Source organism: Fistularia commersonii, chromosome 26, assembly GCF_037954325.1.
Source record: "Fistularia commersonii isolate RoL2024-O1a breed Wild chromosome 26, RoL_Fcom_v1.0, whole genome shotgun sequence".
Lineage (NCBI taxonomy): Eukaryota > Metazoa > Chordata > Actinopteri > Syngnathiformes > Fistulariidae > Fistularia > Fistularia commersonii.
In genome coordinates, this window is record NC_141309.1 from 11,675,077 (window position 1) to 11,688,814 (window position 13,738).

Below are 13,738 nucleotides of genomic sequence, written 5' to 3' on the forward strand. Positions count from 1 at the left end.
CGTGGAAGCGTGGATATATCATTGTTTTAGCTCCATTTGAAACCACTGCTCCTACGGTCATATGTTTCTTGCAGCATCCACACACACAAAGAAAAAAAAAACTTCTTTAGCCAATGCACACTATCATCTGCATGATCTCGTTGTAACGAGGCAAGGGTTGTTTTTTTTTTTTCGTTTTTTTTTGTTGGTCAAAATACATACATTTAGGTTACTATTCAAGAAAATAACCGTGACTAAAAGTCAGAAGAATGGGCCTCTCCTTTTCTGTGCAAACATTGTGCCATCTAATGGATCAATTTGTCATTGCGCCACTTGAATGGCTTTATTTATCCCTTCTCAATCCAACTAAAGTGGAAATGTTAAAATGATCAGTTAATCGATCAATCTTTATTTTCATCTGATATGAATTAAATCTCACCAGAAGCACCCCTATCACATTCATACCCTGAACCACTTCAGCTGGGTGGGATTTTTCAACCTCACTCATCAGTCAGGATTGTCCTTTTCTCTCCAAAAGACGACAGCAAAGTCTCCCCAAGAAGGAGAATCGCCATTCAAGTGGAAGGCAAAGGTGAAATGCGAGACAAAACTGTGCTCAAGAAGTTGCAAGAGGTTAAATGAGGGTATTTCACTCAAGCAACAATAGGTCAGCCATGAAATCTCATGTAATCACCTCAGGTACTGTTAACGCTGAAGAACCTAAAAGTAACACGCTCATCTGCACTGCACAGCTCAGCTCGTTTCTCAGTCTGAAAAAGAAACCCACATAATTAAAATCAGATCTGTCTCCTAATTTGAATATAAACAGAGTGCCTCGCATAAAAGCACCATGAAGAGCCAATTCAGCAAAACTATCCTCTACAAGCTCATCTGAGAGTGAGGAAGATGACGAGTTCGCTGAGAGTGTACATACCCAGGGTGCAGGAAATAACCCGCAATTACCTTCATTCCTATTCCAGATACCGAGCATCATTACTCTTTCCTCTGCCAGTTCCTTTCCCATTGGACAACACTATTTTATCCAGCAGCCAAACGTTTTTTGCAGACCACATAATGAAGACATCAGCGGACTATACACACATACCAATAGAGGCATCCCACAACATACATAGGTACATCTCAAATTTGAATATTATGAAAAAGTTCAATATTTTTGTCACTTATTTCAGAAAGTAAACAAACAATTTAGGACACGGAACCCCTAACTGCTCCGCTGGTGGACGGCAGCCTACTGCTCATGGTTCATCCATAATCGGTTGATTGCAGAGAACACATTTCCCCACGAGGGATTAATAAATTATAAATTATTATTATACCGCATATCATATAAATTCATCACACAGAATGAAAATTTTCAAGCCTTTAGTTCTTGGAATTTTTGTGATTATAGGACACGGGTAGCGCGATGCAAAATTCGGTGTCTCGGAAAATTTGAATATTTCACAAGGTCAATAAAAAAAAAAAAAAAAGGATATTTTAAACAGAAATGCCAGGCTCCTGAAAAGTATGTTCATTTCTATGCACTCAATACTTAATTGGGCCTCCTTTTGCATGAATTACTGCATCAATGGAGGTGGCATGGAGGCGATTAGCCCGTGGCACTGCTCGGGTGTAACGGAAGCACAGGTCGTTTTAATCGTAACCGTCTCCTGGGAGCAGAACTGCCTGTTAAACAGCAGCTGGAAGGAAGGACCTGCGGAATCTCTCCCCAACACACTTGGAGTGAAGGAGTCCGTAGCTGAAGGCACTGCTCAGCGCTACAATGAATTTCTGCATGGGGTGGGAGACATTTTCCATCAGAGCCGAAAGCTTTGCCATCATCCTCCTCTCTTCCACCACCTGCAATTGGTCCACGGGACTCCCCAGGACAAAGCTGGTCTCCTTCAACAGTTTGTCCAGCCTCTTTCAGGAAAGGAGACAAGACCATCCCCTGGGGGGCCGCTATGCTGCAGACTACCATGTCTGAGACACAGTTCTATGATCTGTGGGTGGTTGGTGAGGTAGTCCAAGAGCCACTTTGTGAGGTGATTGTCAACACCCATGAGATCCAGCTTGTCCCTCAGTAGCAGAGGCTGGATGGTGTTGAAGGCACTAGAATGTGATCCTCACAGTGCTTCTTGGCTTCTCCAGGTGCAAAAGAACTTAGTGTAGATCAGGGGTGGGCTATTATTTTGGCTGGCGGGGCACATTTCTTATTTAATTTTTATGCGCGGGCAAACTAGGTATCATGTAAATTGAAACAAATGAAAATTGCAGTTTAAATATTTTTATTATTTGGCATTTTATTTAAACTTTAAAATCATTAATGATCATATAGATGTACCGACATTATTTTGTACGTCATCATCCATGCAAAATTAAACAAAAGGAAAAAATAAGGAGTTTGTAAATTCAATATTGATTGAAAATACTTATTGAAATAGTCAAAGAAAATAGTTTGGCGGAGCGGATAAAAAAGCAAAACGAGACGGATGTGGCCCGCAGGCCGTAAAATGCCCAGTTCGACTGTAGATTATTGCATCATTCACCCCAATGCCAGGCTTGTAGGTGAACTGTGATGGGTCCATCAATGGTCTCACCAGAGGTCATAAATGTGCCAGGATCAGCCACCCCAGTGTCTTCATGTGGTGTGACGTCAGCACTACCAGCCTGTAGCAGATAAGATTATTTTCTTGCAGCAGCTGTGGCACCAGCGACACACAGAATGTTTACAGAGTTGTGGAACGCCCCCCAGTTTCAGGCTTTGGTTAACCCTCATATTATGTTAAGGGTCAATTTGACCCATTGGGTCAAAGGGTGAAATGGGTCAAATTGACCCTTACATAATATGAGGGTTAAAGACATGCTCCACAATCCCGGGACTTTACACAGGACTTTACGTGCCTGTGGCTGATGCCACCTGGATCCACTACCTTTCTTGCGTTGATCTTCCCGAGCTCTTTTCTCAACTGGTCTGTTGTGAAGGACACTCTTTGGCATGGGGGCAGGGAGCTTGGAGGAGTGTAAGTAGTTGGAGGCTTGAATGTAAGTGAAGCTACAGGTGTATATACGGCACTTTATAGCTTGAGATGGATTTTAGGCCTCTACTTAACTCCACTGACATTCTGTTACAGCTGGTCTTCTTCCTGTAGTTTCTCTCCGTGTCTAATCCTCCACCTCAACTGCCTTTGTAACACCTTCATGTCCTCCTTAGTTCCTGATTTAAAGACCCTCTTCTTCTCCTTATGGAAGGCCTTTATGTCTGGATTAACCCAGGATTTGTTGTTAAGAGAAGCACCATACGGTTCTGGTAGGTATAGTGTTCTCCACGCAGAAGTCAATTTGACTAGTGATAGCGTCGATGATGTTGTCTATGTCCTCCCCATGAGGATCACAACATTTCTCCCATGCTGTTTTTGCAAAACATTCTCTCAGAGGCCCTCCGGTCTCCTTGGATCATCTTCTCACTGTGCAGGTCGCAACTGGTTGTCCATGAATGAGGGGTTCATACAAAGACTAGAGATGAACCAGGTTGGGGTCTGATCTCCCCAGGGAGAGAAGGGTGTTAACCTATGTTGGCATAACCTGTTGGCATAAAAAAACATTTGTGCAAAAGGTGACGTACCGTTTGAATTTTGAAGTGTGTTTTAAATCCCAAGAGATAAGGAAGAGGGCATTTGGGTGCTGTGTTTGCAACCTGCTCAGGGTTGAATTCAGGACCTCACAGGCCTCATCACTATTAGCAAAGGGGGGAATATACACAACAATAACAACTGCAAGAAAAAACTCCCTAGGTTGATAAACCTCTGTATTCAGTGAGGTCCAATAGCGGAATATTAGGGCATTTCCCCGATATGTTTTTAATTTTTTTTTATAACGTATTTATCTAAGTAAGCCGATATTTAGAGTCGCTTTAAAATACCGTTGTAGTTCTGAATAACTTTTAAGTAGTTTTCCGGATTCTGGCAGTGACTCGATGGGAATTTAAAATCTCTGGCTTTACGGTGACGTCATGTTATGGCAACTTTTTTTTTTTTGGTCACGTGAACAAGTCTTGAGGTCACCTGACCGTTCTTCCTTGTCACAACAAAAAGATGGCAGCCCACCTTTCTTATGGAAGAGTCAACTTAAATATTCTGAGGGAAGCAGCGCGGAAAGAGCTCCGGGAGTTTTTGGATAGGTGTGCTGGCAGCAAGGTAGAACAGGGCCAGTGAATTGGTGCTAAACACTGCATGTTCCGGCTAGTAGTGAACCCGCTTCCTCTTTAGCCTCTTTGCTAGCATGGAGCTCTGATTTGTAAACACATTCCAAAAAATACGAAATATGAATGTCGATGGCAAGAGTATCCCCTCAGATGTGAATGAAGTTTGTTCTGCAGCTAATACATTTATTATTGTTATTATTATTAACGCGTTCTGCTATTTCTCAGGCCATTGTCTGGGATGAATATCTCACGGGACCTTTCGGATTAATAGCACAATACTCTCTGCTTAAAGTAAGTACTGAGCGAATGGTACTTTTGCAAAGATACACAGCGATCTCCGTCTGACATCCCGATCTCTAGATGCTGAACACATTTTACTGACATTTCAGGAACATGAAGTCGAAAAGATGTTCACCCTCAAGAGCGGCCGGCTCCCCTCTGCTGATGTCAGGAATATCATCTTCTTTGTCCGCCCAAGATTAGAGTTGATGGACATCATTGCTGAAAATATATTTAGGTTATTTAATTTTTTTTATCTCAGCAACACACTCCACATTTAGACAAAAACATTATTTTCCCACACATTAAATCCTATCCCCTACTTTACTGTGCAGTTCATACTTATTTTATTTTATTTTTTTAGTGAAGATAAGATCCATTCCTCACGGGACTTCCACATTCTGTTTGTGCCTCGGCGGAGTATGCTGTGTGAACAGAGGCTGAAGGAGCTGGGTGTGCTGGGCTCTTTCGTCAACATTGATGAGTACATCCTGGATCTGATTCCTTACGATGGTGACCTGCTGTCCATGGAGTATGAAACTGCCTTCAGGGTGTGTTCACTGTTACATACCCAAGAAGAACCATAGAGCTGAATGGCAGATAATTCATATGATTTTATATGATATGATTTTATATGATAATATAATTACATATTACTTCTTTCTGTACCAATATGTGATGATATATTTTTTTGATGTGGGATTTCACTTGCCAACAGCACAGGATGTGAATATGTGTTTTCCCAGTATAATGAGTAATTTACTTTCATTTTTATTTAAATAATATAAATCTGATAGGGTTTATTTCAACAATGAGAAATGGCCATAAAATATTTTCTTCCCAGTTTTGAAATAGATTTTAAGTATTTATTTAAAACTACTTAAATTCCAATGATATTAAAAATAATCTATTAATGTATACTTTTTAATTTTCTTGGTTTTTTTTAGCAGTTTTTAAATCAGTAAAATTTGAATGATTAAATTTAATCGCTGGATAAATGATAATGATGATTTCTAAATCAGAGTTTTGTAATGTCTTTTGAATTAATTGTTCGAACCACAATACATAGTTGCACAGCCCTCTTTCTTTATTTTCTGTTGCCAAGTACAGGAGTGCTATCTGGAAAATGACCAAACAAGTCTTTACCACACAGCCAAAGGCCTCATGACCTTACAGGCGCTGTATGGTACCATTCCACAAATTTATGGAAAAGGAGAATGTGCACGGGTGAGTATAGTAAAGCCTTAGATGGTAATTAGTAATATCAGAAAGGGTCTGCTTTGGGATTTATCTTTTTTTTTTGATCAATCAGATTTTGTGACAAAGTTTTTTGTCTTTTCACAGCATGTTGCCAACATGATGCTAAGGATGAAGAGGGAGTTTGCTGGTATTCAGAATCAGATACTGCCAGTGTTCGATACTTTGCTTCTCTTGGACCGGAATGTCGACTTGCTAACCCCTTTAGCTACACAGCTTACCTATGAGGGTCTCATTGATGAGATCTATGGAATCAATAATGGTCTGTATGATCATTTAGAATATGTAAACATATGTCATACTCATGCATTCCTGTATTTCTCAGATATTGGTTAATCTTGTTTATTTGCCAACCCTTGTTATTGCTCCACCTGGTTCATAGGTTATGTCAAATTGCCACCTGAGAAGTTTGCACAGAAGAAGCAAGGTGAAGCCAGTAAAGATTTGCCCACAGAACCTAAGAAATTACAGCTAAACTCTGCAGAAGAGCTTTATGCAGAAATCCGTGACAAGAATTTCAATGCAGTCGGAGCAGCTCTCAGCAAGAAGGCCAAAATCATTTCTGCTGCCTTTGAGGTGGGTCTTGCATCAAACTTTTTCACTCTAGCCTGTTGTAACCAGATTACAGTTAACGTGCTTCCGCTTTGAAATATAGCTATCGTGTCTTGTTCAGCTGGGAAGCTGCTTACATCCTGTTTGAGGCAATGTAATTGTTATCTCAGTGACAAGGTCATAAGAGAAATCCATGAGGTTGGGGATGTAATGGCATAAGCTAAGATAAGGTACATGTTCTTCAAGCACAACACTCAACAAAGGTCACAGATCTTTCATCAGCTTAGCAGAAACAGCATCTTAGATATTCAGATTGTTAATGAGTAAATGGATGCTCCACAGCTTGGGCACCCAAACCACAGAATAGTTGATCAATAGGGGACATCCATATGTATCAACGTGAATGCTTGGGTATGAAGAATGGTGCCGGATACATATCAAAATTAAATTAATTGAATTGGTTGTATGCATATTGAAGATTAGATTCTTCCAATTGCTAATTGTATACATAATTGTGGATTTTTACTACATAATTTCTCAGTGATTTATCAATAATAAATCTTGTTGTCTGTTATACCTGATTTTTGGGGGGATTTATTTTTAGAATTTAATTTGTGGAAAAAAAAAAAAAATATATATATATTTTTATGTGGATTTTAAATGCATCACCATCTTAGAAGACTTCTTTGGCTACAATATCAGAAACGGTAATATCTGAAAGATCAATGCTATGTCTTTGTCTTGTCTCGCAGGAACGTCATAATGCCAAAACAGTAGGAGAGATAAAGCAGTTTGTGTCTCAGCTGCCTCATATGCAGGCAGCTCGAAGTTCACTCGCCAATCACACTTCTATCGCAGAACTCATTAAAGACATCACTAGTAAGTAAAACGTCCTCTGACTTTGGACTTTATCCATATTACTAAACCCGGAAGGTCATGATCTATGTGAAACACTGAATGATCTCAGCCAACATTTGATGGTATTAAAATACCTATACATTTAATATGATTTTTTTTTTCCAGCATCAGAGGCCTTCTTTGATAACCTGACAGTGGAGCAGGAATTTATGACTGGCGTCGACACAGACAAGGTACCTACCATTCCTCCCTGCTGTTTGTGAGTAGTAACATAGAAAAGCATTTTTCATGTTTTAATTAACTTTTGTTAAATATCAGGGTCAATAAAGGGCTGTCTTGTTTGTATCAGTAACATTTTATGTTCTAAGGGAAACTGAGAAAGATGGATGAATGGATCCACTGGTGAAGGGTATATTATTTTCCAGGTGAACACTTACATTGAAGACTGCATTGCTCAAAAAGATCCCCTGATCAAGATTCTGCGCCTTGTCTGCATGCAGTCTGTCTGCAACAATGGCCTGAAGCAGAAGGTGCTTGACTACTACAAGAGAGAGATTCTCCAGGTAGAGTTAAGGACACATAATAGATTCCCTGTATCAATGTTTGTGAATAACTGTGTACTGTGAGCTTCTCTAAATATGGCTATTGATGTACTTTGAAAAAAAAAAATACTTGACACAAATCAAAAACAATGTCAGTTTACCATGCTGACAATTAAAGATTTGTTAGCTGAGATATTGTCAAAGCTGCCTGAAATGTTAACAATAGCCCAGTAAGGAAGATAGAATAAATTATTTGTCTGTAAAATAAGCACAATAATGTCAGGGCATTTTAAAGGCATTTGGTCCTTTTTGTCAAGTCTATGCATTATCCAGTGTAACTTAGGTATTGTTTCATCGCATTTTGGGTTTATCTTTTGCTTTTGGCTGCGTTCTTTGTTTTGTATCCCAGTTGTTCAGGACAGAAAAGGAACAAATGCACGATATACACTAAAACATTTTTGAATAAGGAAGCAACATTTAAACAATCCCACTGTTTAAATACAGTATATGTATTAATGAGTGCAACAGATACATGTATATGCTTAAAACTGAATCTGTATCTCTCATTTGTGTCATAAATGTAGACCTACGGTTACGAACACATACTAACACTGAATAATCTGGAGAAGGGGGGTCTGTTGAAGCCACAGACCAGCTCAAGAAATAACTATCCCACCATTAGAAAAACCCTTAAATTGTGGATGGAAGATGCCAATGAACAGGTATGACACTTTCAATGATGAGAAGACAGGGGCTTTAGGATCCTTGAACTTTTGAGTGTGTATGTGGAGAAAAGGACCTCACTGATGGTGTTCTCTGTCTTTTTATCCTAGAACCCCAATGACATCTCATACGTATACAGTGGCTATGCCCCCCTTAGCATCCGGCTGACTCAGGTTTTGGCCAGGCCAGGCTGGCGTAGCATCGAAGAGGTGCTGAAGATGCTCCCGGGTCCACACTTTGAGGAGAGACAACAGTTGCCTGCTGGACTCCACAAAAAACGTAAGGACATACAATCTCAGGCAACATTGAAATAGTCCTTCCTTTTTTGGAAACTTTCGAAATAAGCCAAATGATCGTTAATCACTTCCAGTTATATAAAAATTAACTCAAGGAATGTGTAGTAGTTTTACATATCATTTCCTTATAGCACAAGAGAAACTGGACTAATGCTTATGAAAGAAAAGGAGATCATTTTATAAATTATTGAAGCAACAACATGTATAGGAACAATTCACAACTAAAACCAGAAATATATATTTCCTTATGCCCTTTGAAGTGTTTCCCCATCTTAGGGAGGTTGCCACTTAAAACAGTGGAACAAAATTAAATTTCTGAGTGATTTTCATTTAATTCGAAAACATCGTACTCTTAATGTCAGTGCCTATATATTCAAAATAATCTAGATATTGTTGTGACTAATTTAATGGGAAGCCCCCATACCTCCCAAAATGCTCACAAGATTCATATGAGTATAACAAATATTCACATTTCCTTCATTCCTCATCAAACCAGGAATTATTCATAGCTAAATATTGCGATGATATTATTGAACCAGACTTCCTTTTAAACATCTCTGAAAAACAACCATTCTGTCCATCTCACAGTTTGAATGTGTAAAAAAAAAAAAATCCAATAAATTATCATGACATCACAGGTGACCTGGTTTTGATTGTAATAATCAAAAAGATGAGCTAGTGTGATCAAGTTTGGATGATTCAGGATTTTGTTTTGTGCTATTATCAAATGAGTTTAACAGTGCTTTGAGCAAAACCTTAACAGGCTCGGTGGTTTCTTACCAATCTTTTCGATCGAAGGGCACACAACTTACGAATAAATGTGCTCATGTATTTAATCATTTAATACTTTGTCAAGCCCCACAGGCAAACAGTGAAAAGTTTGCTGTTACCATGAACCAAAAATGTAAGTCCACAATGTTTTAAATGAATATGGTTAAGACTGTTGCCTTGTGATGACAGAGGGATTAGCAACTATCCAAAGTTGACGAGGGCACAAATCATTGTATGTCTTTATGTGGTCCTGTGATTGACCGTAGTTTGGACCATAGTGTCCTCTGCTTTTCACTTAATGTCAGGAATTTGCTCCAGCAACCCCAAGACCATGTGCAGGACAATCAGTATAGAGAAAAAATGATTTAAACTTTATTATTTATTGCTTTTATAAACATTCATAATTATAATGGTTTATACCCTTGTACTAATTGAAACTGATGAGGATAAGTTAGTTTGCTGAGCATTGACTATCTCTGTGACAACTATTTCATTTTACTTTTCTTGCTGATCACTTATATTCTATTTGTATTCCAACCATTGGATTAATCCAGTTAATTGGAAATAATATAGTAAGAATGCAAGTGGGCTCATCTTTGAAATATTTCAGGTTTTCCCAATGGAAAAACAACAATAACAACAATACTAATGACAGTACATAATAATTCTCCCTTGTATAATTGAAATAAGATTCTCATTTTTCTATGTCCCTAGGTAGGACAATTTTTATTTGTCCTACCTAGCCTTGATCTCAGGGCATGTTCGATCAGGGTCAAAGTAAAGTGGGTACAAAAAGCAGCTAACACTAGGTACTTTCAGGCTGTAGACTTGATTTTCTGTTTTCCCTGCTGCTCACAAGCAACCTTCATTCTGCTTAACACAGATAAGACACAGGCTTTGTTCATGTAATGTCAAATGCTGCGCAGCTACAGATAGATTGCACTAAGCCAATGATGCTACAGGTCATCTGTCACTGTTTGTCTTGCTTTTTGTTTGCATCTGTGTTGAAGAGGGTAGATTTAAAACATGCTCTGCTGTGTCATTTGACATCCAGTGCTCTACTTCAGTCTGTCTTTAAAACTGCTGAAGCAGGGGTACGTATTTGTGTTAAATTGATGCAAATAATGAATTTATTTCAAGCTCAAACTGAAATGTGTTAATTAGAACTGTTAGATTGGGTATTGGATCTGTTTCTACATGCTTGTCTTAGGACAGATTTGAAAAGGTGATAATAGGAGTCCTATCTAGAGGAAAGATGAGGTTGAATTTAATGTTCTAACATGTTGAATATTTAGCAGATGGGGCTTGGCTCACTTTTACGGTCAGTTGTCATTACTAAAGAGGAACAGCAAAAAATCCCTGGAATGACTGTCTTAAAAAATCAAAAGTGAAATGTTCTCATCCTTTCCAAGCAGAAACTCATCAGTTTCCATTTCTCTGAATTATTTTCAATTCTCTCCTGTTTTTTCTACTACTGACAGGCCAGCAGGGGGAGAGTCGGACCACACTGGTGTTTTTTCTTGGTGGAGTTACGTATGCAGAAATAGCTGCTCTGCGTTTCCTCTCTCAAATGGAAGACAGCGGGATGGAGTACATTATAGCCACAACAAAACTAATAAATGGTACAAATTGGATTAAATCACTGATGGACCGGCCTGAAGCTCAGGCCCACTGAGTCACCTGCGCAGACACTCACACACCTGGACACATCAAACACCCCATCATTCAGAAAAGCCCAGCTGCTGTGTTTCTGACCATATCAGCATGCTGCAGGTGTCTCCTTGATGTTTGTGCTCATCCAACAGCAGGAAGTTCCTTAAGTTTTTTTTTTCTTGTTCATGCTAATTGCCATTTGAATTTCTATTCCTGAAGTAATTGCTTTAACCTGGAGCTGTTGTATGTATGTATGTATGTATGTATGTATGTTATATGAATAAATATAAGTGTTGGGATGTTTGTTTTAAATTTTTACAGCATGCCATTTCATTTGACTTTTTTTGGGGGGGGGATTTATTTAAGTGGGTCTGAGTTCGGGGTGGCATTTTCTTCCCAGATAAAATATGGTTAAAATACTGGGTTGATGAAATTTGCTTTTTTTTATTACTTCATCGTGTGGAATGTGACTTTTGACATACAGTAAGTGGATGGTTTTCAGAAATACGATGAGGGAGGAGATGAAAGGTAGGGGGTGGGAGTGTCCCAGTAAGCAGTGTTCCAGTGCTCCGAAGCAGCAATTAGTGCAGTAACAGGCCTCCTGATAACCCGATAATGATCCTGCTGTCTGAGAGCTCAGCCCACAGCAGCCTATGATTTGACAGCACAGGATGCTGATTGAATTAGGAGGCCATTTGCTCCATGTTCCGGCAGAGGATAACTGCTGCAGGAGGGTATTTGATCTCTGTTTCATTCAATACCATTTCCTTGCCTTGCACCTTGAACATAGGAAGACTTGCCAACAGCAGGTATTTTTGTGTTCCTTACTTTGATAAATCTATTTCAATTTCCTACATGTTAAAAACCCTTATAAGTGCTTGATTAAATCCACTAGAATTTTTTTTATTCCGAGAGTTTGGCCAGAATGTATTTATTTGAGTAGCAGGTGCACAACAGACAGAGCCTGCCATTATTTATGTCCCAGGGGATTTAGATCCTTGTGAACAATTATTACATTTGGCTCCTCCTCTACCATAAGGGACTGAAACGCTGGATGCAGCACTCCCCAACTTGGACTTGAGGACTGGAAGTACTGGAGTCCATGCACCCTTTGAACAGCTCCTGTGCAACTCCAACTAAAAAAGGTAATATTTTTCAAAGAATCTCGACTTAAATATAGCTTATGCCTGGATAACGATGTCATGTTGACTTTTTTGGATATAGAGCTTTTGTTACTCAAATAGCATAATTATTAAATAAAACAGACATAACAATTACAACTTAAAATGGTAATCTGAAATTTCAGTGGTAAAGTATTGTAATTTGCATTATTAAAAGTAATAGTCTCTTTTTTTCAAAATGACTTTCCTGTAACATCTGTCACTATATATTTTGCTGAATTATTCAAGGAAAGCTAATCAATATCTCGCTGTATGTATAAACGCCTAAATTGGAACTGCTTTACTGTATAATTTCAGATAGCTGAATAAGAATCCTCTGTTTGTATAAATAACTATTCCAATAAATAATGAACCCATTAAGAGCAATTAGCCTTATTAATTATTAACAATGTTGTGAGGAACATGTAATTTTTGCCTCTTTCGCATATAAATAAATAAATGTGGTGTAGTGTAGTTTTTTGTTTATCTAATGTGCAATGCACTCAGTTATTTTAAGCAGACTCACCTTGTTGTTAAATAATTGTCTTTTACCTTGTTTGTGTGTGCAGAATGGGTCGAGGTGGGAACATGGGACATGGCCTGACTGCTGCTGGTTGTGGGCAAAAGATGCACCTGATCCATCTGGATAGGGAGCCTTTCTTTATCCGCTTTCTTCACACATTAAGAGAAGTCCTCAAATTTGTGCTCTTCAGCTACACCGTCCTCTTCGGTGCCTTGCTTCTTTCTCGATGGACAACATATTTTATGGTGGGAAAGTAAAGAGACACTGGCTCACGGAGTCTGCACTTGGACTTGAGGCCCATCAATGAAGCTGATTGGGCAGGTTTGGTGATCTTCAGCCGAAATAATCATATTTATTTCCATAATAAAACAACTTATTGCCATATGATCCAATATTCTGCATAATTCCTGTGTGTGTGTGTTGGTTTTTGCAAATAGAAGGGCTAAATGTTAAATGAGAAATTGAGGTAAACTCCTACATTGCAAAACGTGGGTTTGTGTGCAATCTAGAAGTACTGTTGTCTGTTGCATTATACTACTACGATGGCATAATAAAACATGCTTCTGAAAGCAACAGAAATCTCTTGCGCAGTAATAATTGACGCGGACAATGACATGTTTACTTGGGCAGATGACAGAAATTTATGTTCATGAGATACTGTATAATTGCAGGTGGGGCCAAACTATGTGAATAGATCAAAAAATGCCTTCTTCTGACATGAAGACAAAACCAAACTGAATTTACTGATGAGACATCAGGAAAATCATGAAAGTCATGGAGGACTACAGCTCATTTTTCTCAAGTCCGAGCCCTTGGGCCTGGAGTCTCCATAATATGCACTTGATCATTTTTTTCCTGCAAGTTCAACCACAGACCAGGTGCAAAACGTCCAGTATAGACACAAATATATGCTGCTGTAAGAATGATAAACTGTTCTAAAA

The 13,738-nt window shown here is 38.8% G+C and overlaps 1 protein-coding gene and 2 long non-coding RNA genes across 3 annotated transcripts; 2 read left to right on the forward strand and 1 right to left on the reverse strand.

Moving 5' to 3' along the window:
- Positions 1 to 13: 13 nt before the first annotated feature.
- Positions 14 to 3,624, reverse strand: LOC147218603 (uncharacterized). The gene is made up of 3 exons (XR_015108802.1): positions 3,605 to 3,624; positions 674 to 749; positions 14 to 67 (listed from the first exon to the last, which is right to left on the reverse strand). It is a non-coding gene; the product is annotated as an uncharacterized LOC147218603 (long non-coding RNA).
- Positions 3,625 to 4,025: 401 nt separating this feature from the next.
- On the forward strand, positions 4,026 to 11,410 carry vps33a (VPS33A core subunit of CORVET and HOPS complexes). The gene is made up of 13 exons (XM_086173766.1): positions 4,026 to 4,175; positions 4,409 to 4,474; positions 4,573 to 4,700; positions 4,827 to 5,013; positions 5,573 to 5,689; positions 5,807 to 5,981; positions 6,102 to 6,295; positions 7,024 to 7,150; positions 7,295 to 7,362; positions 7,555 to 7,692; positions 8,256 to 8,393; positions 8,505 to 8,673; positions 10,943 to 11,410. The coding sequence occupies exons 1-13, from the start codon at positions 4,074 to 4,076 to the stop codon at positions 11,134 to 11,136; spliced, it is 1,803 nt and encodes a 600-aa protein (XP_086029892.1). The 5' UTR covers positions 4,026 to 4,073; the 3' UTR covers positions 11,137 to 11,410.
- A 234-nt stretch (positions 11,411 to 11,644) lies between these two features.
- Positions 11,645 to 13,367, forward strand: LOC147218605 (uncharacterized). Its single transcript, XR_015108816.1, has 3 exons — positions 11,645 to 11,923; positions 12,154 to 12,259; positions 12,844 to 13,367. It is a non-coding gene; the product is annotated as an uncharacterized LOC147218605 (long non-coding RNA).
- The last annotated feature ends 371 nt before the right edge of the window (positions 13,368 to 13,738 follow it).

Bases quoted from the DNA above. Each gene is read 5' to 3' on its own strand.
- vps33a (XM_086173766.1), top strand. From the start codon at position 4,074: ATGGCAGCCCACCTTTCTTATGGAAGAGTCAACTTAAATATTCTGAGG. The intron at 5,014-5,572 runs GTGTGTTCACTG...TGCCAAGTACAG, and splicing joins AGTATGAAACTGCCTTCAGG to GAGTGCTATCTGGAAAATGA. The intron at 5,982-6,101 runs GTCTGTATGATC...CCTGGTTCATAG, and splicing joins GATCTATGGAATCAATAATG to GTTATGTCAAATTGCCACCT.